At 37.2% G+C, this 26,562-nt stretch overlaps 2 protein-coding genes across 8 annotated transcripts in view; both read left to right on the forward strand.

Annotated features, from left to right (window-relative positions):
- Positions 1–12,706, forward strand: part of LOC103464488 (kazrin-like) — a 179,471-nt gene extending 166,765 nt beyond the window's left edge. For 4 of the 6 annotated variants that reach the window (XM_081607043.1, XM_081607044.1, XM_081607045.1 and 1 more), the window contains 7 exons: positions 2,924–3,108; positions 3,225–3,343; positions 4,879–5,110; positions 5,409–5,510; positions 6,158–6,324; positions 6,494–6,590; positions 8,408–12,706. In XM_081607043.1, the coding sequence (XP_081463169.1) occupies positions 2,924–3,108; positions 3,225–3,343; positions 4,879–5,110; positions 5,409–5,510; positions 6,158–6,324; positions 6,494–6,590; positions 8,408–8,569 (1,064 nt within the window). In that variant the 3' untranslated portion in view covers positions 8,570–12,706. Of the gene's footprint in view, positions 1–2,923; positions 3,109–3,224; positions 3,344–4,878; positions 5,111–5,408; positions 5,511–6,157; positions 6,325–6,493; positions 6,591–8,407 lie in introns of those variants that run through there. The other 2 variants (XM_081607047.1, XR_014087564.1) reach the window with 2 other exon arrangements.
- A 2,609-nt stretch (positions 12,707–15,315) lies between these two features.
- tmem51b (transmembrane protein 51b) lies at positions 15,316–24,569 on the forward strand. Of its 2 annotated transcripts, XM_008408633.3 has the most exons (4): positions 15,316–15,507; positions 15,614–15,662; positions 20,109–20,507; positions 23,495–24,569. In XM_008408633.3, the coding sequence occupies exons 3-4, from the start codon at positions 20,119–20,121 to the stop codon at positions 23,916–23,918; spliced, it is 813 nt and encodes a 270-aa protein (XP_008406855.1). In that variant the 5' UTR covers positions 15,316–15,507; positions 15,614–15,662; positions 20,109–20,118; the 3' UTR covers positions 23,919–24,569. The 2 variants fall into 2 exon arrangements, with proteins under 2 accessions (XP_008406855.1, XP_008406853.1); XM_008408631.3 differs by having other exon boundaries at positions 15,317–15,662.
- The last annotated feature ends 1,993 nt before the right edge of the window (positions 24,570–26,562 follow it).

Consider the following 26,562-nt stretch of genomic DNA (forward strand, 5'->3'; position numbering starts at 1 on the left):
GAAGGCGGTTAATGGGCAGAAGCATGAGGTTTTATGAATGATCCCTGTGTCTGTAATACATTTTCCTAATGGTAGTAAGTCTTGTCACATTCATCAGATAGTTAATAATAATAATAATAATAATAATTAACACTTTAGTCAGCTGTGAATCTCAAAGCAAATTTGACAAATCTAGCTTCAACCTGACATGTTCAGAGAGACTATTCTCACTTTTTTAAATTAAACAATGTTTGCTGATTTCAGTTTATTCAAAAACAACAACAAAAAACAGAATACATCAACACAAATATTGTAGCGCCATCTGGTGGATTTACGGTGTGATCTTTGTATTTAACAAAAACATTTATAAACAGTTTAGCTACGATTGCAGATGCATCTCACTAAATCAAACTATATAAATGTATTTTGTGCTTAAATAATTCAAATTAAAAAAATACTTTATTAGAATTTTCCAAAGAAAAATTAAATGTTCTTGTAACTCGGTAATTAAAATTCTTCAGTTATTGTAGATCGTGATACCTGTTGGCCATAACAATCTCCTGTAGCAGTCTGTATTACTGCGATTTTGAAGAAGCCTCTGTCCAAAGACTTTAGTAATTCAATTTAAAAAAGCAAAAATAATTACATTACAAATTAAATTTCACATAATTGGAATACTACATATGAAAACGACAAGGAATCTATTGGGGGAAAATGTCAGGAGGAAAAGTCACTAAAGGTCATCACTGACTGTTTGGACTGTTTCCCATCATATAAACAGTGTTGATGTGAGGAGCCTCGATTCAGGGAGCTTTGTAGCCGACAGCCGTCTTGGTAGATACTGTAACTAACTGGCATGACAGTTGCTATGTAGTTGCTATGACAACAATAATCAAGCCATGAGCTTAGCGCTAGCTCTCTTCTCGTTCCTGTCAAACTTAACAATATAAGCACATTACAAGTATTACTCAGTCACTACTTTTGAGTACCTACATCTGTGTAACAAGATAAATTTACTGTAGTAGTACTTATTACCGAACTAGCAAAATTAGCTTAGCTAATGTAGCTTTTATATGCAAGCTAAGACGAACATGGCCTACGTGTTAGTACTAACTTTGCCAGTCACCAGAACCGTGTCGTTCACATGACGAGTTCATCCTCTACAAGGCCATTGAAACACTGATTGTAGGATTTCAGGTCATGAAGCTTCTCCATGGTTTACACACTTCTTCATGTTCACTAGTAGCTAACCCGTGTGAGACGTTTTCATTCTCCGTCTCACACAAGTCTATTCTGACAGCAGCCATTTTGTTGATATACATTTCTCTTGCACATTGGTCAAGAGTGTCAGTATACTTTGTTTTGTTGGTCTTGAAGCCATGGTTTCTCTATGGGGTGTTTGCGCTGCGTTGCTCACCAAGATGGTCCAGATCACTTCTGGTTCAGTGGAAAGTTGAGTGGAAGGAGCAAGTGTGGCAGAAAAAATGGCTGCACAAGTGACAGGGATGATAGTGACTTTTGGAGAGTTATGAAACAAATTCCATGTAAAACTTTGGGAGAGACTTGCGACCGTTTCTGGCCCAACAACGGCTGTCGATTGGTACCAGCGCCCCCAGAACTCTGCACAGGAAAGCAGAGAGGTATGGCTGGATGGATTGATGGAAGTTTGGGAGAAATGCACAAGGTGGAGACTGCAGCAGTAGCCAGGGCTTCACAGACGTATCTAGTCCATCCAGGTCATGGACTAGAACTGTCACATTTCTCCTCTGCTGCACCAGAAACAACGTCCAGAGTGTCTCATCTGGGTCAAGGAGGAAAAGAACTGGAGAGGAACTCAGTGTGAACAGATTGGATTTCATTTTTACAAATAAAAGTCTCATCAGTTAGGAGTTGAGAGGCACAGAGTCCATGTTGCTTGAAGTTCAGAGTGAAGTTTCTGCAGTCAGTGGCCAAACTGGGTTGACCTGCACCTAACAGTGGATCATGGACAATATGAAGGAGAGAAACACCAGAACACTGCAGCCGACCTGAAGAACACAAACACCTCAGCAGAGCCACAAGATGATTGATCCCTACCAAAGTTGTACACAGTAGTTACATTTATTTTATTAAGTATTGCTATTCTTAATTCAGTGAAATTTCTTTATACCATACCCACTGTGAGTAACTTCACTGAATGGAAAACGAGCATGTTTTAACCAAAAAGTCACCAGACACAGACACACACTTGCATAATTCATACTTATACTAGGTATAATTAATGCTTATTAATTCATTAACAGAAATAAACTGTTGACATATATCACTCCACGTGTAATGAACCCAGTGAATTATTAAAATAAATTATTTTTTTATGAATATCCTGATTTACTGAGATGCATCTGTCCATAGAAAAAATATTGGTAACACTTTATTTGAAGGGGTGTCCATAACACAGATATGACACTGTCATGAACGTGAAGCAGTCTATTTGTTTATGACTGTTTTCACTAAAACAGTCATAAACAATTACACTTAATGCAAGTTTGCATTTAAAGTGTCAATATCTGTTAATGTAAAGTTGACACTTTTAATCGATTTTTTAACGGACTTTCAATTCAAGTTTGCACTAAAACCGTTGCACTTTAAGTGTCATTATTTACTGAATAATGCAGTTAATTGCATTATTAATTAGTCATAAACATCTATGAAGACTCTTTCATGTTCACGACAGGTGTTTTGTTCTTGACGGTGTCATGTCACAATCCTTCAAATGAAATGATACCAAAAATCCAGCTCAAAACTCCTGGAATCAAAGATCTTTCTTTAAGCCTCACATGTTTATTTTTTTTTACCTGACATTCTCAGGAGATTTTTTTAGACCGTCACTGTGTTTGATTTCCATATCCCTCTGGTCCTGAACCTCTCCTGTATGCCGCGCCCTAACTTCTCCTGACCAACCCAGACTCTGACACACAGCACAGCATGTCGGACGGGGAGGAGCAGCTGGACCGCCTCCAGCAGGCGGAGCTCACCCGCACCACCTGCATGTCCCACTGGAGGGCGGGGGCCGTCCAGGCCTGGATGGAGGTGGTCATGGGGATGCCCATGTACATCCGAGCCTGCTCAGAAAATGTCAAAAGTGGAAAGGTTTGCCTTTACTTTCACTTTTACGACCTTTCTTTATGTTTTTATGAATTTTAAAATAGTATTCCTTTCTTTAAGAACGGGGTTTTTGTTTTTGTTTTGTTTTTTTGGCTGTTTAGGTGCTGCTGAGCCTGACGGATGAGGATTTAGAGCTGGGTCTGGGTATCAGTAATCAAATTCACCGCAGAAAAGTTAGGCTGGCCATTGAGGATTACAGGAGAGCAGAGGGGGAGCAGGGGTAAGCAAACATTGCTTTTTCAGAAATTTGAGATTTTAATGTCTCAGCGAACTTTAGCCTGTGAGAATTAAAAGAGAAAATCGTCATCAGAGCTACTTTTTCCCCTGGAAATCATGTTTTAGCTGTAATTAGTCACTTATATTACGCAGTGACGTTATAACGGAGGCTCGGTTTTCTTTCCTGAACATTTATGTTGTTTTTTTTTTTGTTTTTTTTTGAACAAACAACACAAAAAAACAACAACAACAGCTTTTCGTATCCTAGCAACGCAAGGAAGATGAAACCAGATCCGGTTAAGCACGCTTCAAAATAAAACACTTCCTCTTTCCAAAATAAATCATGTTTGGCATTTAAATACATTTCACTTCACCTTTTAAAATTATACTATTACGTGTTATGTGAATAGGGGGAAAATATAGATTAATACTTGTAAGAGCTATTTCTCTATTTTAATTCAGATTATTTAGTTTATTTTTAACTTTTTTGCTTATTTTCTAGTTGATTTATAATTAGAATTTTTCTTTAATTTGTTATTTCTTTGGTTAATAATTCACTTACTTAGTTAATTTCAGTTTGGGATATGGGTGTTTCACGGTATAAGTAGGTTTTAGGTCGCTCATTATGCACGTGGGTGGTCATATGGTTTTTTACCAGTCATCAGTTAGTCACTTCAGTCATCAGTCTGCCAGTCAGTCTGTCAGTCAATCAGTCAGAGAACAGGTGCAGGAATCAAAGCAGGAGAAGCAGAATCCTGTGAAGCCTGTAACTTGTTTTGTCTGAACAATAGAATAAAACAAACAAAGAACTGCATTTTTACTTTTTTGATTTTTTGCACTGTGTAAACCAGAATCCACAGAGCATCAGGTGACTATTTGAGTTGAATTCACCTTTTGCTTTGATCACCTCTAAGTCTTAAGTTTTTTTATTTTTGAGTTAGAGTTTTGGACAAATAGTCACTACAATACTTTTTCCTGCTGGTTTTCATTCATGATTTCTTTTAGAAGTTATATTAACTATTAATATTTTTATTGAGTGAATCAAATAAAAAATAAAATGGAAGTGAAATGAATTTATATAATCATTTTAAATTGAGTGAATAATAATCATGTAACAACATATAGCTGTAGATAAGTCACAACATCTTATATATGGAGCACCGATGCTGTCAAATTGTGTGTAAGGCCAAAAATGTAAAATTCATAATTTTCCATGACGGATGGAGGTTAAATATTCAAAAGGATAAAACAGAGTACTTTTCCTGTTCTGCATTCAGCCTTCCTGTTATTTCTAAAATTCTAGATCTCTCTCACTTTATTTGCCAAAAATAGAAAACAATTTGCTTTTAAGCCGCTTCTTACTCCTCACTGGAACTGAACATAGAGTCTAGAGTCTAAGCTTGTTCATCAATAATAAGTTTTTATTTCTCTCCTCGTGAAACTTAATAATATACCTGCTGTTATTCAGTCTGTTGGATGTTTGACTCTGATTCATTAGGTGGAATAAATTGTCTCTAATCTGTGTCTTGCCATCCTCAGACTTTCTAAAGCATCTGAGCTGGACCATCATTGGGTCTCGACGTCGTGGCTGAGTGACGTCGGTCTGCCTCAGTACTCCCAAACCTTCCAGACCAACTTAGTGGACGGTCGGGTGCTGAACTCGCTCAGCCGCAGAGACCTGGAGAGGTTCCTGAACATCGGCGACCATTTCCACCAGACCAGTCTGCTTCTGGCTATCCAGCTCTTGCAGATGCTCAGCTTCGACAAAGAGGTCAGGTCATGGACTTTGCTACAGTGGCTGACTGTTGGTGTGAATAACAATGAAAATTGTACTTTTTAAAAAAATCACATAACTGTACAGCAGACAGGAAATTTAACCAAAAAGACACTGATTAAATATCGCTTAATCCTTTAAAATTTGAGAGTCAAGGACCAAGGTTTTAATTTTTAGTTCACATTTGTGTTTGTTGGGTGTAACAAAATTATACCAACGTGTCATCAAAGCCTGACCATGATTTCATTAAATACATTCTTAAGAAGTCGCTTTTCTTTCTTTCCTTTTTTTCAAGGCCCTGCAATTACGGCGCTTAAAATGTGAGCATGAAAACCGGGACCCGCTGGTCTGGACGTGTCACAGAGTGATGAAGTGGATCAAGGACATAGACCTCAAGGTAGGAGCAACCCAACACACCACCATTGTTTTATAACTGTAGACCTTCACAGGATATTGAAACTTTTCACATTTGTGATATAAATGCAGCTCTGTAAAAAACTAAGAGCCCACTGCACTGAATCCCATTGAAAACCTGATTATTCCACCAAATGTTGATCTCTGAACTTTTCCTGAGTTAAAACATTAGTGTTATTGTTTCTAAATGAATATGGACTCGTTTTCTTCGTATTATTTAAGGTTAGAAAGCACTGCATTTGTTTTTGTTTTTTTTTTGTTTTTTGGGTTATTTTGACCATTTCTCATTTTCTGCAAATAAACACAAAATTTTTGCTTGGCATATCACAGACATGTTGTCAGTAGTTCATAGAATAAAAGAGCAATGATCATTTTACTCAAACATATACCTATAAAAAGTAAAATCAGAGAAACTGATCATTATAAGTGATCTCTTAATTTTTTACATAGCTGTATTTCATCAATCTGTATCTAAAGTGTAAATGTTAAACTTTTCATCTCCCACAATAAATAAATACTGGATTTAAAGCTTTCTTTTCCTGGTATGGTCACAGTGACATCACAGTGTTGTGCTTGTTAGTATCACAGACACTTTTATGTGACTCATTTCTTCCTCATTTTTCTCTGTAGGAGTTTGCAGAAAACCTTCAGGGAAAAGGCATTCACGGTGCAGTAATCGCTCTGGACCAGTCCTTCGACACAGAGGCCCTGGCCAACGCTCTGGGAATCCCCAGCAACAAACACATGCTGCACAGACACCTGTATGAAGAAATGAAGTCACTCTCCGCCCCGCTCAGGTAGCATGAACACTCTGCCCCCTGCTGGTGACGTTCATCCCTTCAGCACTGTGCAGTAAATAAATGATTTATTAACATTGCTGCTAGTCTGAAACGCCCCATAAATTCTTTTGTGTTGTTAATCTCTGACACATAAATGACAAACAGTCTCTTTCCTCTCTGTTTACAGTAACACAGAGCAGGGCTCTGAGGTTATCAGCTCTTCTTCACCTGTGGCTGTTAACCGCTTTGCTGATGAAAGGTCCTCCATCAGGAGATTAGGAAAGGTACCTTGTCATTTCTCACCTATCAGTAAACGACTAGCCCACCAGTCTGAAGTCCAAAGCTGAAGTCACTGGTTCCTTTCTGCTTGTTAAAGCACAACATTGCTAACAAGAGTACAGTGACAAATTAAACACCTCGACAATTTAGTTTTAGGAGATTATCTCAAAACCCACGAAGGCTTTAATTTGCAGATTGGAGTCAGTTTCTTTGTTACAGCAGAGAGAAGATAGTCTGGAAATACCTCACTGCACAATTAGTGCTTTTAGAATACCATATTTTCCGCACAATATTTTAAAACTTTTCATATATTAAGCATTATAAGGCGCATAGAATAGACGCTACAGTTAGGGCTGCCACCCGTCCCGTACAAATGTGGATTTGTAATAATAAAGTGATCCCCGAGTGCTTTATATAGTAGGCTGCCCCAGTCATTGTTTCACTCATGGTGTTGGTGTTGCGATATTGTGCCCAACTGCTTTCTGGGTAACACAGACCAACCGACACGCTGCCGCTGCAGTCTCTGTCTCTCTTCCCTCCACGCCCTCCCTCCCCCCTCGGTCGGCGAGGAGAGCCTTCCGTAACTGGGCCGGGGTGTGGCTGGACGATGGTCACCCTTCTCCATTTGCGCACAGCATGTTCGTGGAGAACGTGGTGCTAAATGATCTGCAGACGACCTGATTATCGGGTCCGTAGGTAAATAGGTCAGTCAAACTTTATTAACAAACCAGCGTTCTGACAACTATCCCAGCATGCACCGCACGCTTCTTCTACGGGCAAAAATAAAGTCGGCGGCTGCTTACCGTAGTTGCTAGACCTGTTGTGGCTCATTATTGGTCCATATATAAGGTGCACCGGGTTATAAGGCGCACTGTCGGCTTTTAAGGAAATTGAAGGTTTTTAGGTGCGCCTTAGTGTGGAAAATACGGTAATTAAACTGAAGAATAAATGAGAAACAGACATAAACATAGTTTTGGAAGATCATTTTGAGTTCATGAAAATACTGAGTTGAGTTGGAACTCAGTTCACTTCACTCTCTGTAAATTAAGCTATTTCTAGTTTCCACATTTAATATAAATATTTTTTCCTTTTTGTATCAAGTAAAAGAAAAAAAACATGCAAAGTCCTGTTCAGACACAAACCAATTGAAATTAATACTGGAAGCTTTTGAACTCACCAAACTTCCCCCCAAAACTTTAAGCTTGAAATATCAAATCTGTCACCAGAAGGATTGAGCTATTATCAGATACTTCAGCTAATTAATCATTTTTACCATTCAGCTGCATTTTATATAATTTTTGCTCTGATACAAACCTTTCCAACTCAAGGCTGATGACCACTCTGCTGCTCGGGTGAGCTTCTGCAAAGTAGAACAAAATGTCCCCAGTGGTGCAATGGTTTGGTGAAATGGTGGTGAAGGTCCCAGATGCAAGATGGAGCCATGAAGGCAGCAGACTTATGCATAATGAAACTATAATAGTAAAAGTTGCTTGTTAGTTTTGTCTTTTAAACTGTACTAATATTATTTGCTGTAGAAACTAGACTAAAATACTTGGTAAGTATAACTTTCAGTACTACTACCACAGTATTCAAACACAAATTTAAAACATAAATGGACGACATCATGTAACTGCTTTTATCTAAAACAGAGAAGACAAAATCCTTCAACTGAAAATATTTTAACATTTTCTCTCTTTCGGAGAGAAGTCTTTTTTTCAGACAGCTGACCAGCAGTCTCCAGCAACAGGTTGGGGAGGGACTGCGTTGAGTCCGGAGAAAAATAAACAAACAAGCAGTTTACTTTCTTGTGCTTTCTTTTCAGAGTCCGCTGAGGTTACGCGCAGAAAGCCACTCCGTGGAGCGTGGCCTGGGTTTCCATGGCAACTGCGGCTCTCTGCCCAGAGAGGCCAGAGTTCACGCTGTTCCCCGCGCCAAAGGAAGCCCCATGCACACCTTCAAGAGCGTCGAAATCACCAACGTGTGAAGGAGCCGTGGAGGTCTCCTCTGTTTACGGTGCCGTTGGTTGGAGCTCTTCTGAAGGTTTAGCCAACGTTTTTCTGTAGATCAGATCTACTTCTGTAAGCGGGAATGATGCACCTCAACAGACCTGATGTAGCTGTTGTACATTAATGAATTGTCTAAAGTCATTTTTGTTTTTTAAGTTATAGTTTTTTGACTGAGGTTTATATGTAATTAATAAAAACAAGCAGAAATCATAAAAAAATAACTCAAAACTGCACTCGGTGCCCCTGTGATGCCTTATGTAAAAAGTCTCATGATCTCAGTGCTTCTGTCTACTTTATGTGAACTGAGGTATGTTGTTTGTTTACATAAAACTTGTACATGTTTTTACTTTCATAGATTAGAACTAACGTTAAGGACTTTTGCGTCGGGTTGATTATACTGTTTAAAAGTCTGTGTATTTCTCTTATGGTGCCATGTTTGCTAGAAAAATTCATTTGTGGATTGAGCAGCAGAGTTGAGTAAGAAGGCCCCTGAAAACTCGCCATATCTTCCCTCACAATGCCAATCCTATTTATTAGATATGATTATTGACGTTTGGGAAAACCAAGAAACATGCCAAATTAATAATTTATGCTTACACTGCAGTGGGATGCCTTCCTGTTCTTCAACAAGGATTTGTTTTGGGCATGAACCCAAGTCAAACCCAATTCAGTTCAGTTTATTTACAGCATGTAGCAGAAAGTCACAGTTCAGTTCATTATTCATTATTAGTTTTAAAGGTTTCTGTCTAAGGAAACCAAGTTGAATATATTGAGTCACTGACTTGCAGCATTCACTCCTCTTACACCAACATGTAGCGACAGTCAGTCACATTGTGTCGCAATCTCTTATACTGAGCATGCATGCGGCGACAGTAGAGAGAAAGAACTCCCCTTTAACGACCATGACTGACTGGCTTGTTTGAAAATACATAGCATACACACGCAAAAAAAAGAGACAAGCACTGATCAAGCAGTACTTTCTACATCAGAGAAAAGTAAAAAGTTACAGCAAGTAGTAGCTTTTTGGTGGCTTCATCTCTGAGAGAAACGAGTCGGTTTTAATTTAATTTAAAAGCAGAAGCTCACTCGGTAGCGTTGTCTAGGAGAGAGACAGAGTTAAACAGGCAGGTTTATCATCTGTAGAGAATGTTTTACGTTTTGGCAGCAGCATCTCAGCCAAATAGAGCGCCAGACCAGGTGTAGCGACTGAAAAGTGAAAAGCTGAGAGAAAACATGAAGCTAAAAGCTGAATTAACAGCAAATAATGTAAAATTGGAGAGTAGTAGGAGAATGTAGCAGCTAGAATGATGAAATGTGGTCATTACTGTATGTCTTCCAGCAGCCTAAACCTTTAGTAGCATAGCTAGAGAGAGAAGATTGGGGAAACCTAAGTTGTTCTAAATATAAGCTTTATCAAAAAGGAATGTTTTAATTCTGGAAAATTAAGCCTTTAAGCAAACAACCTGTCTACTTTTAAGTAGATATAAAGACTAAGCAGGAGTCTAGCCTGATAACTAAAAGATCTGCCTCCCATTTTACTTCACTGAATAACCTCAAGTGCTCCATGGGTTGAAGTTTTAAATGCAGGCTGTTTCCTCTCCCAAATTTTGGATGTAGAGTCCAAAAACCTGGCTCTGTTGGGGTGAGCATCGACATCTTTTAGATAGACTTCACTTCCTTGGAGAGCAGATACAGCAGGCAAACCAGTGGATTGCCACTGGTTTCAGATTGAATTCATTGATGACAAACTTTGTTTTTAATTGAGGGAGGTCATCATACTGCCTCTGATTGAACCGTCATACTGAGCTTTGCTGCTTAAACCCACAAATGTACAACATGGAATTAGGGGAAAAGTCTTAGTGTGTAATAGGCTGTGTTCACACTGCAGCCTGAAGTGACACAATACCTGCATCTGATCTTTTCATGACAGTCTGAACAACACAGGTCGGATTTTTTTAATGCGACCCAGGCCACCGATCTTTTTAAATGTGACCTGAATCTGAACGTCATTGATACTCGACCAACGTCACTATTCTGCGTCCTGATACGAGCAAGGAGAAAGAAAAAACAACCATGGCGGACGGTAATGAGGGTTAAGTTGTCAATACGCTGGCTCTGGTCGGATAGCAACTTTAATATTGTAAGCTATGCTCCACCGTTAGCATCCATGCTGTAATCTATGTGTGACATTATTGCGCCCTCTACTGCGCATGCGGGTCACTTTCAGGTCGTTAGCAGTTCACACTGTGACGTACAAGTCGCATATATTTGGAAGCGTGTACGACCACGGCAAAAATAAAATAATTACTATTTGACAAAAAAATCGGAACTGGGTCACTTCAGGCTGCAGTGTGAACGTAAAAACTAAAAATGCATTGATTTCAGCACAACAAAGGAGGTCTTTTCAACCTTTGAGTTGGTGGACGTGGCAACTTCAAAAGAAAAAAAGGCGTGTTTACAATCTGGCCATTTGTTAATCATTTTCGTAGATATTCGCTCCAGACAGAGTAGTCACTAGTTTTAAATATCGGTGCTGCTCAGTGCTGTTGATGATTAGTAACCATTATGATCCAGTATTTCATAAACCGTCAGCATGTCTAGTGTGACAAATAACTGAAAAGCTCCAGAAACTGACCTAAATGTTTACATAAGAATTGACCGAAACTAGAATGTAAACTGCAGAGCAGGCCAACACCCTGACCCCGTGGATCATGCTCTTTATTTAATTAATACGTTTACCAAACTAGAATATTTCAGTCCACATATGTTTCAAATTATCTTGTTGTAAATGCACAAAGATTGTCAAAGCAACAATCCCTCATGCATAAACGTCTTATATTTTCTATAAAATTGGGTTAAATCCTAAAAGCAAATGTAGATTTTGAATTCCAATTGTCTCAAACAGCATAGCACCGTAATCAATTAATCAAGAGCCACGTTTTATCATCTATTTTCCTTATTTTATTTTGTTTTTAGCTTTGATCTTTCAGACAAAAAATGGCAACAACCTCCCCCATGAATGGACTGAGAATAATTGAAATCAAAGAGCTTTGGTGAGATTAGCTGAAGCATTTTTAACCACCTGAACTCATTATGTGCTTTATAAGAACTCAAATCAGATGAAAATTTAAACTTAACCAGAATCAGAAGGCGCAGATGTTCAAAACTACAAACTTTAAAAAGCTAAAAAAAAAAATTTTTTAACGATCTGATCCGAACCTATCAAATCCAGCAGTAAAATCTGCAAAGTAAGAACAAAATGGGTGACAATGAAGTGTTAACAGATGAGTAAAAATTATGATAAATACTTCTTGCATAATAACCGTTTGTCAGCAGGTCTTTGTGAGTAACATGAACTTCCTGAAAATACTACGAAGCATTTCCAGGACGTGTCTAAATATAGGTCTTGAGCGATATTTCTCCAGACTTTTCTGAAGGTCTTTCAATGTTTTTCTTTGGACTTTTGGTTTCTATAAGACTGTAAAGACTCTTAATCTGAAGGGATGAACCAGCATGTTGGTTAGAAATAACAAAAAACTTAAAATCTGACTATAATATTCTAAAGATACAATATTGAAGGAAATTCAATTCAGTTTCATATGCTGTTGTTTTGAATAGCGCACATCTCCAATGTCGGGATCATGGGTGTGGAAGTCAGCGTTCTGCTGAGTCAGCACAGTGTACTTCACCCACTTTCCTCAGTTTATAAGCAAATATTAGTATCATGTGATTTTCATGTAGAGGTAGAACATGAATATGAATGAAGCCAAAAAAAAAAAAACTTGATCAAGACCTTCAGGCTTCTTTGATGCAAAGTATAGAGATATCAGGGGTATAGTTTTACATCTGCATAATGTAATAAGACAGTCTTTCTTTTCTAAATCTGTTATAGTCTGCCTTCTTATTGCTCTTATCTATTACATCAAGGCTAATTATTGTGTTTTTGCACAAATGTAAATTATAATAAAATTTTCTCTCTGAACTTGATGTTTGCCATCTGATAAATTTCACGGTGGTTTGGTTATAAAAGTTATAATGTATAAACCTGAATGTTCTTTACATCCTCAATAAAAGCAACACTGCTGTTTTATTAATAAATCGGTTGCAGAGTTGGATTTTGCTTGCATATTTGTGAAAACATGAAATGTTCTCAGCCCACGCTGCCCCCTCATGTTCTGCAGAACTGGTTCGGCTGCCAGATTCGAGGCGTCGCCTCCAGTCACACAGCAAAAACTGTTTAAGCGGGAAGATCGGACGAGTTCGAGCCTGTTCAGAGGGATAAGAGGGAAGGATTTCACATTGTGTGATTGGTTTTTTTTTTGCACACAGACTAACATGACCTATGACTTTAATAGTCCTCTCCAAACTGTCAACAGCTCTACATATTTCCTACATGATGCACTAACTCCACTAACAGCGGATGTAAAAGCTAAATCCTAAATGTTGGCGTGAATGTTGGTACATGTTTACAACAATGTGTGAATCTAACACAGCTTTTAAAATTTCTATAAAATAAACTTCGTTCTTTAGATTTGTAACCTGCAGATATGTGATTTAAATCTCAAATGACTGTGGAAACCTGCTCAGTAGACCAGTTTGAGAAGATTGGATCTTTGATTTTCCAGCAAGTTGGTAACTCTGGGGCTTAATTGGAACTAAGATTCTCAAAGCAACCTCTCCGTTGTTCCAAAGATTCAAGGCTTTGTGCTTTCAGAAAGATGCCATGCATACGTAGCACACCGTTATTTGAGCTGTTATTGACTGTCTGCCACCTTAAACCAGTTTGTTCTTTAACGTCTGATTCCACTGAGTTTCTGCTGTCTGGTTCTCTGTACTGGCCTAAACATGCAGTGAAGTGATTGTATGTAGACGGGTGTAGTTTGGTCACCCATTGGTTGATAGACAGCAGCATTTATCTGGTCTTAGCAGTTAGTTGACAGACTCAGTTTGAGAAAGGCAGCAGACTTTTGCAAAATTGACTTAGTCGTAACTCTATTGGTTTTCAATCCATTCTAAAGTTTTTATTGAACTTGAGTTTTTAGTGTTATCTGTTTATATATTGATAAAGATTTTTTTTAACTGGTTCTGGAAAGTTTATAATTAAAGCCAAGCTAACAAACAAAAAAAAATGTTGTTTTGAGGTTTTTGGGAAAATAAATGTAAAAGTCTCATCCTGTCAGTGGTACATGTTGTAGATCAGATTTTAGTTCAGAACTACTTTTAGCTTTTCTTTAGTCAGGAGCTGAGTTTATATCCCACACATAAACAGTGTTTATATATAAACAGAGTTTACATCCTGATGAAACTCACTCTGCAACAATACAAATAATCCAAATTCATTAGATTTAATAAAATAAGGACATCTAGTATAATATAGGAACTAGTCAAGTCTGCATTTGGTTCTTTTTCTTAAGTGAAGGATGGAGCTGGGGCAAGAGATGCACTGAATATTTTTGTGTTTGTTTAAGAATAAAACAAAGGTTTCATTTTACACAAAATGTGTTTTAAAGAATCTCTACGGAGTTCAGCAGTGACCAGTCTAAAAATTACAGATTAGAAACAAAAGATTAAGAAATGTTAAAACAACTAAAACAATACACAAAATCAGCCTTTTTTAAGCTGCTGCCTGTCACTGGTTACCCAGTCTCCCTTAAAAATACATTTTTAATCTCATTACTGACTTTCTAGTTAAATACAACAATTAAAATTAAGAAATCATCTTTAACCTTAATCTGAAGTTGTGATTCATACTCTAACTTTAGCATCATTTGCCACCTGCAATGTATGGTAACATTTATTACAATGTTAACCCTGTGGAGGGCTGTGAATAATGTGGCCTATAGGCATTTGTATGGTAAGGTAATTTATTTATATATCACATTTTCAGCAACAAGGTAATACAAAGTGCTTTGCAGGAATTAAAAAGAAATACAAACAAAATAACAAACCAAAGGAAAGAGGAAAGGAAGAAAAAGAATATAATGTTGATCTAAAGTATGTAATCGAGGCGAGGCGCTCCTGTTCAGTTCCTCTGGTCCATTTCTAGGTTGGAAGAACAGGAGTCTCTCTGCATAATAATCTAAAACTTAATCCAAGAAGTAGAATATTTCTCTAAATAGTGAGTACTCTACAGTTTCTAAAAAAAAAAAAAAAGCTAAAGAGTGACTAATCTAATTTCTTTTCTCGTTTAAAAGTGAGTATGCCCCAGTTTCTAAATAATAACTGATAAGTAGGATGAAAAGACAACATTGGGTAGGATATAACAAAGACACGCTGGCAAAGGCGTTGAGGTCAAGGAGTGTGTGTTTAGTAAATAGTGAGACAAAAGTACACACATTAAATGGGCCATTTTTCATATATAAAATATATTAAAGTTAAGTCTATATCAAAGATTTACTGTGTTTGGCTTTAAACTGAAACTTAAACACTTCACAGCAGTACGAAAAGGATGAGGGTCACAAGAAAAAAAAAATTCTGACTTTAATTTCAGAATTCTATCTTTCATCAGAATTCTCTTTCATCTCTCAATTTGTCTTTTTTTTTTTCTTTAAAAAACTAATTTTGATCTCAGAAGATCAAAGTCACAATTATGAGTTTAAACTGAGAATTCTCATGAAAATAAAGTCTGAATTTTCAGAAAAGAAAGTTAGAATTTTATTTTATTTTATTTTTGTCCCGGATCCCCTTCAGTACCGCCGATTGTGTTATTTTTGCGGTGTTTTTAGTTTGTCCTCACACAGGACTTGAAGCGGAGTGGCACTAGGACCGGGCAGAACGCGCCGGTTCCGGTACGGCAGGCAGAAGGAGGTTTCGCTGCGGCCGCAACCTGTTCAAAGTTCCCTGGTCGCGTTTGTCCCATTACGGGGGTCAGGGGGTCACAGCAAGAATATTCATCAGGAATTTCACAACACAGCAAGTGGGTTTGAGTAGTGGCGTTTGTGTTGTCTTTTGTTTTATTTATTTATTTATTTTCTTTCCTGTTTGTGATTTGGTCTTCCTGAAAAAACACCTGCGGGATTCAGGTGACTCCCCGATGAAGAGGGAAGTCCTTGGGCGGTGAGCGGTAAAAAGGTAAGGCCGCTTCTAAACTTTGACAGAATAAAACCGGGACGACTTTGTACTCTGCTTAAGTTTTAAAGCGTCCTTTCACTGTAAAGAGTCGCCCAATTAGATTGTTGTTATAAAGTGTTTGTGATGAGGTGGGACAGGTCCTCCCTTCCTACTTGACAAAAATGGAAGGAGCAGCCGCTCACTTTCCGTCCGATTATCGCCTCTCTGCACCTGCAGCGTCTCATTGGTGGGGGGCTGTTCATTTTTCACCCTAATGAGCATGAATGGCGTTTAAACTTGCAGCATAGACGGTTTTTTTATTTTATTTTGGAAATGTACTAATGTCGGACAGGTCACGCCCAGACACGCTGTCAAACAGGTCTGGCGCAAACAACCAGAACCTGGTGGATCATAAAACCGGACAAAGATGGACAGATGGGTGGGCTTCTGTAGTTTGACAGCTGCTGGTAAACCACATGTCTGAAAATGGGATTATAAAACGGCAAAGTCACGTGTTTTTTATTCATTAAACTTTAGGACACTCGGTACTTTCAAAGGGGAAATTAAATCTAGAATAAGTTCTATATGATTAATCTGAATTAAGAAATTACTGAAGAGTAAGAGGTTAAGAATCTGTTAAAAAGACAGATTTTTTTTTTATCTAGCAGATGATTTCAAATGGTGCAGCCAGTTAGATAAAAATATATGTGCCAATTCTGAAAATAGTTACTACAAACAAATAGCTTAATAACATAATGAGAACAAGCAAAAAATCTCACTTTAGCACAAACTGTGGGTGTAAATCTGCAGCTCGTATATTACGAGTGTGTGCAATATAATTTTTTTTCAGTCAACTAGCCCTTCTTTTGAATGAATTTATTTTTACAGACACTTCATAATTCGTTTTGTTTGTGTTTTATTCATTTATTTTGGATATTTAAAATGTCTTACAGTTGGTTCTAAAGGTTCATTACAATTTAAAGTTTATTGAGCTTTGAGATTGTGTTCTTGCATTATTATGACATTATCATTATATTACTTGAAAATGGTCTCAAAACAACATTATTGTTTATCACAATAACATCTGGGACATTTTTAATCCCAGCAGAAGTTATTGTGACAGACATGTATTTACATTTATATGAGTTTCAGTTTGATGTGCAAGTCAGTGAACTTTAATGACATAACCGCAATGGATAGTCAAACTGATAAAAAAAATTACCTACCAGTAAAGAAATAAACCTCATTGGAGGCTTTTTCAAAGCCTTTTGACATAATTAAGTCATAAAACACAGGAGATGAAAATGCTGATTAGATTCTAAACCAAATAAATATTAGAGGCGAGTGTTTCTGTCCTTTTAGCTGAAAAATATGGACTATAAAAAAATTCTACTTTCACAAAACCTTCCATAATGTAAAGTAGAAAACATTTTGCATGTTAGATTTAATGCCTAATGTTTAAAGATATTACGAACGTCAGAAGGAGTACAAAAAGCCTTAAAACTGTCTTCTGTCCAGCAAAGTAAACCTAAGGCCTGATAATGGTCTGAAGTTGTGGGTTTTCAGAACTTCTTTCATCATGTAAAAACGTCTCCACAATTTATAAGAGAAGCTGCTGGAACGACTCCAAAGATTTATCTCGTTTGAATCTTCTCCCTCTTATTCGTCAACTTCAAGGTTATGGCAATTTATACCCTTTAAAAATTACCATTAAATCAAAATACTAAATTCAAACCTTAAAACAGAAATCCCCTGCACAAATGTATACAATTTACAAAATGACATAAAACAGGGATTCACAAAAAAAATTTGCAATCTTTTTAAAAGATTGTAGATAAAAGCCACAACTCTTAAAAAATGTGTAGCATTTATTTAATATTAAACTACATCTTTATAAAGTTTATATTTTAAAAAAGTCACGTTTTTTGAAGTGGATAATTCAATTTAAGAAAAAAAAAATCACTGTATGATAACTAGTGATTAAGACCAAATCAAACTTAATACATCTTAGTAGTAGTGAGATATTATGAAAAAACGTAGTTTTTTTCCCCCAATATTTAAAAGTATTGGCGTAAAATGCAGACTGTGGTTTCTGCTCCCGTTAAGTCAAGGAGAGCAGCGTTTGGGCAGGCGGCGCCGCGGCTGTAACCGGGTTTTCAGGAAGCTCCCATTCTGGATGCAACAGCAGCTGGAATATGAATCCTGCATTTCCATAAAGCTGGTCAGCAGAAGGAAGCATGCAGGCATAAAACTCATGGGACCAACACTCTTCCTCCATTACCTCAGACTTGAATGTAAAATAGAAACTTTAATCAGAAAAGATGACCTTTGACCTCTCCAGGCCTTTAGTATTCTTTGTCTGATTAAGATATTTGTAACATTGTCTCTAGTTCAGGAGACATTTAGTTTTTTATTGTCTGTAAACTATAATAATTGAAATGGATAGAAATAAGCATATAAAGGTCTTCTAAAATGACTCGACCTTCTTTAGTTTTGATCTACGTGAATTAACTGTTGATGATCCAGTTTGTTGGATGCGCCTGGATAATAAATCATTAACAATATTAAATTATCTTTGTGTCTATTAATGTGATGTGATGATGGATATCTGTTTTTTTTTTTCATTCAACAGAAAAGAAATCTGCTGTAAAACAGAAATTATACTGAGATTTTTTATTGTTTTTTTTTTTATCTTTTCCTGTTTAAAAATGTAAATATATTGCGATAGACAGGTGATTAATATCAATTTATTAAAACGGCGGATGGAAAGCTAAATAGTTTTACTCTACTCCGATCCAGAACCGAACGGCATTCTGGGAACTTCTCATGATTCGCTTAGCAAAGTTTGTAACATCAACTAACTCGCTCACTTTTTGGTTACCTAGCAACTCACTGTCTGGTTACCTAGCAACAGTCTGTCGAGTAACTGCCGCAGCTCTGCCTCAAACCACCACTCTGCCTCAAAACCGTTTAAAAATAATTTTAAAAAACAGCATTGTGAAGTGAAAACTGGATAAAACGGCAACGTTCACGTCACCAGTTTATCAGAATTTAAGATATGTGAAAAACTTCATAATTAGAGAAATCGACTGATGTGAAATGCTTAAGTGGTGATAAGTTTTTCAAACATAACGTCCGGCCATAGACGAATATTGTGATAGATGTTAATCCTCTTTTTTTGTACATTAACATTGTAATACATACCAGATTTCTAACACATGAATTTATCTAAGTTTAAGTTGTGGTTTTCCTGTCATTGACTTGAATAATCCCGGCATACGTAGCGGCGTGTGTTGTTGTTTTTCCGCTAGATGTTATCGGTTATGCAGAGACAGCCAGCGTGTCGTTCTTTGAGTATGGTTCCTCTCCGTCTCTCAAGCCGGTGCTCGTCATGTTCGGACGTGCTCTGCCAGCCTGAGAACTTCCACCTCACGTCTCGTTCTCATGCACACTCACCGCTGAAAAATGCAGCGATCCGAACACCGTTCCTGCTTTTAGCAGGAACGATGCTAAAAGCAGGAACGGTAGTATAATTACTACTACATGGTAATTATAGATGGTAAGATTGCTTCAATGGGGGTGAAATTGAGGAAGAAAACCTACTTTGAAGTGTTATCAGAGGTTCGTCACAGCGTAACACGCCACACTTACCTCCAGGGCTGAAACCATTAGATCAGTCAAGATGAATCGATTATTGAAATACTTTCAACTAATTTAGTAATCAATTAATTAGTAACTGGAGTATATAGACTCACAAAAAGGCCAGTTGCTGAAAGAAAAACATATTCAGTAGTAAGTAGACCAAAGCTGTACAAAAATATATACATTTTGCATTTTAGATTTAATAAAACCTTCTTTATCTGTAAATGTATTAGAACTCCTCTAGTTGCATAGCTTTATCTTCACCTTGTTTAAATGTATTGAAAGAAATATCTATTCCTAACAAATTATCCATTGAGATCAGCTCCAAATTGTATTTATTATTAGTCAAGAAGAAAGGATATTTTCAAATGTTAGAAAAGGTTTTTTAGCTGCAGATGCATCCTTTGCTACAAATGGTCAAACGTTCACTGTAGGAATGCTATAGCATAACATTTTAGGCAATAGCATGTTTGTTTTCATATTTAAAAGAGGAATTCAATTATTTGTGTATTTTACAAATAATAACGTATATTACTTCAATGCATTATTCTTTGTAATAATGCAAATAATAATAGAATATATGCATTTCTCATATTGTCACAAATAATCTTAAGAGGTTAAGTAAAAAAATCTACAGAATGTGCTAGTTTTTTAAAAATACGACTCATGGATTAATCTGTAGAATAATCAGCTACAATAATAGTTGCAGCCTTGCTTGATGCAAAAACATTTTATTAATTATCTACATTATAAGTTAAAGAGCAAAACAGTAGAAACATTTATGATTAGTGCCATTAAAACAACTTGTCTTCTGTTTGGTTGCAGTCCGGCCAGCATGTGTTCCAGTCGAAATATATGTGGGGGCAACAACCAGCCCAACAGAACCAGGTCCGAGTCCAGAGGCTCAGGGGCCCACTACGCGCTGTGCGCCCTGGGAGTGGGACTCGTTGCCCTGGGGATCGTTATGATTGTCTGGACTATGATTCCAGAAGATAAGAGTACAACTGGAGGTCCAAATGGTACTGTAGGCCCGACCACAGAGAGTGGGAAAACCTCACTGTTCGCCTCCCCAATTGCTCTGGTTCTGGTCGGAGTGGGAATGGTGATGCTGCTGCTGTCTGTTTTCCTCGGTCTGAGGAGCAAGAGGAGAGGTCGGAACCAAAACGCCCAGCCAGCGAGAGGAGCAAGCGCCTTCCTGGACCACGTCGCAGGAGAGGAACAGCAGTGAGTGACGACGGCTCCCTGCTCTGCTCCTGAATGTTTTAGATGAACTTAACAGCATAATGTTACCACATTCCTAAACAAAAATTTTAAAAATATTTTTATGCAAAAACTTTAGGGGGGGATTACCACCTCCTTCTTTCCAAAAAGAAAAAAAAAAATCAGTTCCGCCATTATTTTAGGATATGCAAATTGTTGACGTCCATATCTTGTGATTTTAGCGCCCCCTGCTGCCACAAATGTAGATCCATCCATCCATTTTCTTGCACCCTTTTTCCCTCAGTGGGGTCGGGAGGGGTGCTGGTGCCCATCTCCAGCCAACGTATGACTGAAATGTGAAAACTGGAAGAGTCATTAGAGCAAAATCCCAGCAAAAAGCATTTTCTATTTTGGAAACTTTGTAAAAATATATCCTTTTAAATCCAAAATATTTGTATTTAATTTTTGGTAAAATCAAAAAAATATATAACTTTCTTTTTTTTTCTTTAAGAAATCAAATACCATGAATCATGGAGGCATTTCTAATCAGAAACTGATGAAGAGCTGGTTGATTGAGGTTTCTCTTTTATAATCTGACTTTAAGGGCACATGTAATTTTTGTTTTGTGTGAAATGTGTAAAGATAAATGTAAAATATGTAAACAAGCATATTGGCCTTTATATTGGCTGTAAAGACCAACTTCGACATTATTGCCAAAGTTGCCCAAGAGCAATGGCCACTAAAACAAATGTAATCACTGTAAAGTCTGACGCCAGGATTTAATTGCATAAAGTGAGGATTAATTTGGAGATTTATCCAAAGACAAGAAGAAACTCAGAAGAAATGTTGGCTGAATGCTCTGGCTTGGAGATCTAGCAAATCAGCACTCAATCGAGGGTTTTAAACGCGCTCTCTTTTGATCCCAGATTGCCTTCAGTTCAGTGGTAAAAGACTTCTCATGAAAATAATAAGAGTAACTTTTGTCCTTGTTTTGAGGATCTGATCATTAACAGCTGTGTTGCAAAGATATTCTATGTTGCAGTAACTGTGCAAGTCTCCTTTTTTTCCTACATGATCAACATGTGTTTCACTTTCGAGCAATTAATGCCACCACAGAAATATAGCAGTCAGATTTTTCGGTCCGCTGTAGCTCAGTCATTTTGTAACTTTCTCTATGGTTAGCTTTAGCTAACGCTGCACACATTAGCACAGGGCTAGTCAAGTTTCCAGATGGTGTTTACAGTCAAATATTATCTCCTTCATTTAACTCAGATACAGAGAAAAATGGAATATGTTAGTTAATTATTTGCAAAAAACTGCGTTGGATGCAGCGTGGTGCGGTTGTCGACTTCCTGCTCTCCGTTATAAGTAGCAACCTTCAGTTTGGGTCTGGTACCGATGCATCACCATTGACCGTACATGGCTGTACTTCCTGTAGTTTTTTTAATTATTATTGTTGTTTTTTGTTTTTTGGGATTGGTGGAGTTAAGTTAATTCATAAAAAGTTTTTTTAGATCATATTTCTGCTTTGAAAAGGAAGACTGCTTGTCATTGATTCGTATTTCCCATTTTCAAGACGTTTGTTTTCTGGCTAAAATATGATATGAGGTTTAAATGTGGTCATTTCTTTGGACTTGAATCTTAAGATTTCTTAAAAAGAGTTCTTATGAAGCAGGACAGAAAGTGTCAATGGGGGAAAAAAATCATAGTTTGAAATCACTTCCATGCAGTAAAAATGTTTGAACATATCTGTCCTCATTTATATTCTGTCTTATTGAATTTTAAAGGCTGTCTTTATCATTGTTGTTGTTTTCTGTTCCTTGATAAAATATTGTAATTGTTTTATTGCCCAGCACTAGATTACAGCCTAAAAGGTTGAAGTTGGAACATGGCTAAGCAAAACCAGAAAATGATAATAAATAAACGAGATCGTCTTTGCAACATGTAGGCTTAGTCCTGTTAGCATTAGCAACACTTTACTAGCTGTTAGCAACATTTATGAACTCTTAGCTGTTTGGCCAAGTGGTCTGAGGTCTAATCAGAGACGAGCTTTTATGGGTTTAAGTGTTTGCAGACAGACTTTTATGGGTTACCTGAAGACGGCCTTTGATTCTGAGTTTCACATTCAGTTTTGCTTCACTTCACAGCTTTTATTTGGATGCAACTGATACAGCAAGAAGCCAATTTTAAGTAAACTGTCACTCACGAACTCCATAAACTACTCTCCCCACCTAACCAAAGTAAAAACCTTTTTAGTAAAAGCCAAGAAAATCTGGCTTAATTCAAGCAAGATGTATTTAAAGGGCACCTATTATGCAAAATTCACTTTTTGCATGTTTTTGTACTTCTATTTACTTCTAAGAAACAGTCAAACAAAAAAAAAAAGAAACGTACACCAGGAATTCTTTGGCAATCAGTTAATGTTTTATGGTGTCAGGAAAATTTGCTGTTTCGAAAATTTTGCGTTAAGTCCCAAATCAGCAGGCACTTCTCTTCACCTCGCAACCCCAGCAAAACCCAGCTTGTTACCTAGCAACCCAAGCTAGGTGACAAGCATTTGGTCAGCTATATGTGCTGTACAATGGCTGCTGGAAAATACATGTTTTGTTGTTGACATAACATCCAGAAACCACTCCCTGCCTTTTTGTTGGTTGTGCAGGAGGCTCTACTTTTGCTTTTCAAAGTTGTTGTAATTGTGCATCTGTTTGCAACCATTTTCACGTGCGAGTATAAACGTTGATTTGGGGGCGTGGCCAGCAGCAGCTTATTTGGATTTAAGATGACGGGAGGCTCTAAAACAGCTCAAAAAAGGCAGAACTGAGCAGATTTTGTGTAAAATCTGTGCTGAACATGTTTTGTACAGACCTATCCCAACCTGTTCAAGGAAGCTTCATAGGGCTCCTTTAAGCATTACCTTCCCTCCAGATGGTTTGTAAATGTAACATATGCTGGCATTTGTTTATTCACACAATGATTTCTGATTGAGAGTCACCTGTTGCATCCCTTCCCAGGAACCCAGAGGCGTACAGCGTGCCCAGCTATGAAGAGGTCATCGGCAGCGGCAACTACCCCGTCCGCCAGAGCAACTTGAGGCAGAGCACCTCTCAGCTGCCGTCCTACGAAGATATCCTGGCAGCTGTGGAAAACGAGGATTCCCAGCCCGCCAACAACTCCTCAGAGAACAACCCTCTGAACGACCAGACACCCGCTGCCGCCGGGCCGTCCGGCATAGCGGCACAGCCCAGCCTGCCGACCCGCAGCGCCAGCCGGGCCAGCCGCTTACTGAAGCCCCTCAGAGTAAGACGGATAAAGTCGGACAAACTGCATCTGAAAGACTTCCGCCTCCAGATCCGCACCCCCACGCAGAACCCAGTGACCATAGAGCCCATCACGCCGCCCCCGCAGTACGATAACAAGATGCCTGAGTTACAGTAATGGCTCACTCTCCTGGCTTCCCAATTGGCCTGCGGCTGATTAAAACCTATGAAAATATCTAATGGATTTAGAGGACTGGCGGTGATATTTCTGAGAGCCTGTTTTAAGGGTGCCGTGAAGTAGGTAGATGTGGCGGTTGGGCAGGATGATGATGGAGGCAGACGCACTCCAGAAACGAGAACACTTTCTGCTTTATCAATGAAGCTTCAGGTCGGCTCATTAGCTCTGTCATCTCACATTAATGCATCAGAGCAAGAGTAACCGAGCAGGACAGCATTTCAGTTTTATTTATTACTCACATAAAATGCCTTTTGACAAAAATTTGTTGTTGCTTTAGTTCGTAGAATGGAACCATGTGTTGTACAGAGGGAGAAACGGGAAATTATCCAGCAGATATTCGACTCGCTCAGTTTGAGATGTAAAAACTGTGATGAAAAGAAACGAGGATGCAGATAACCTTTGAACTCTTGTTGAGATATTTACTTGTTGTTTTTTTTTATACATATGTGTTTAAATCTTAAAGCAGATATGTTTTAATATTTTAAAATGGTGGTGAATAAATGTTTTCTTTTTTAGTTTCTGTTTGGTTATGCTGTAAACTTGTTGCAGAATTTAATAAAAGATGCATGGTGATACCATTTTCATGCTCAAGGATTGTTGTACTTCTATTTTTTGTTTATTTTTTATTATTTGCATGTAAAATTCAAGTAAACGTTATATTTTGGGTAGTAAAATTTATTAAAGTTTTTAGAGGTTTTTTTTCCCCAACAAATCAAATTTTCCTCACACTTGAGATTAATTTAGTTACTTTTCCGCCCTCTAGTGGTAGAAATGTGAATCTTTCTAATCCAGCCCCATGTCAATGTGAAAATATATTGTTTTTAAATGAGTAAATGTGTTAAGAGCTGCACCTAATTTTTTTAATACCTGCTACTTCTATGCTAATTTTGGGGGGTTAAATGGTTTTTGTTTATGTTTTTAGATCAGTGATGTTACTTAAAAAGTTGGAACAATGTTTTTGTGTTGTAGTTTTATTAACATCCCTCCAATATAGCATAGCTATGATTCAGACAACAAATCAGTTGTTGTCTGAACAATATCTGTTCAGTTTTCACATCTTCATGCATAAAAGTGACCTAATTTAAAAGATTTTCAATTTGTTATTACATTTTTCACTTTGGTTAGTAATTTAGTGCTATTTTTTAAATTATTTTAAAACAATCAAGTAACTGCAGCAGATTTGTGTTTTTGTGAGCCTCTGCTTCTGTCTAAAGCCTTTTGCAAACTCAAACAAGTTTTCTTGGTTTGTTTTATATTTAGCTCCATCAAGTCTGACCAGTTTCTGCAGAACATAAACATTCGCGCAGCATGATGCAGCCTTCATTTATGCTTGTAAAAATATGTTTTGTGCTTGTAAAAAATATCATATTGCACTGTTTATAAAATGCCGATAGTTTAACGTAGGTGATCAGAGCATGTTTGATGCGACTGCTCCACTGATTAATGCTTTCCTTGGAGACGACGGATTAAAATGTCTCTTTAAGATGTTGATGGTTTGGTAAAATGTTTATTAATTTTATCCTGCTGAAATCTTCTCCACCTTCACCTATGACCTCTCTGCAGTTTCCTCTGGTTTCTGTTTGTTCCCTCCATCAACCTCTGACGGTTTCACACTGTAGTTACACCGACAGACGTAACTTGATATACTTACTAAGTGGACTAAACTAAAGGGAACTGGTTGCACTGGATTTTATTTTGAAACTTCATGATTTATTTATTTTAAATTAAAGGCTCTGATAAGTGTGCATTTTATTTCAATAAGTAAAAACAGATTAAAATACAAAGTTTATTTCTGTTAACTTTGATGATTTTATGCTTGCAGCGAATGAAACATTTAATTTCTTAATATTAGATCAGGCCACTTTTATTACAGTAAAATGAAGTTTAATACCTGCTGACATATTACTTTAAATCTGAAAATGTATTGATCTTGACTATATGTGGTTTCCAATGTTGGCATATTTATACGTTTTTCAGTATCTTATAATTCCTTTATAAAAATAAACTTATTGCTTCATTTCCAGTTTAAACCAGAAGTTTACATACACTAAATAAAGGAAAATATAGATTTTTTCTCACTATCTGAAGGTAAATCTGACCAATCTTTTCTTCTTTTAGGTCATAATTACCCCAAACTGTTTCTATTTGATAAATGTTACAGTGTCAGATACTTAATAAAAATTTTAGCAGTATTTGGTATCAATAAATATCAAAGTTTCTATATTAAGCGTGTTGGTTAGCAGTGTTTACTGAGCTGGTGTGCAGATTAAGCCAGTTTGATGATGGAAAAGTTTTATTTTAACTTTAAGTTACTGACTAAACTCCTGTCCTCTAGGAAACACTAATTACCATAAAACAAACCACCAAATAATTAAAAATATTTGAAGAGAGTTTATTGTAAATGGACTATTTACAGACTTCTTTTTAAATGTATACAATTTTACATCTATACACATTTGTGCAAATTAGACCAGTTTGATAATGAGTTTTATTTATATTTTATTAATTAAAAACGCTAATTCTTGAGGAAACATTCAAATTGCCCCCAAAACAGAGAAAAAGAAACCAAGTAGTGGAGAACGTT

This window comes from Poecilia reticulata, chromosome 5 (genome assembly GCF_904066995.2).
Source record: "Poecilia reticulata chromosome 5, P_reticulata-male-v2, whole genome shotgun sequence".
Classification (NCBI taxonomy): domain Eukaryota; kingdom Metazoa; phylum Chordata; class Actinopteri; order Cyprinodontiformes; family Poeciliidae; genus Poecilia; species Poecilia reticulata.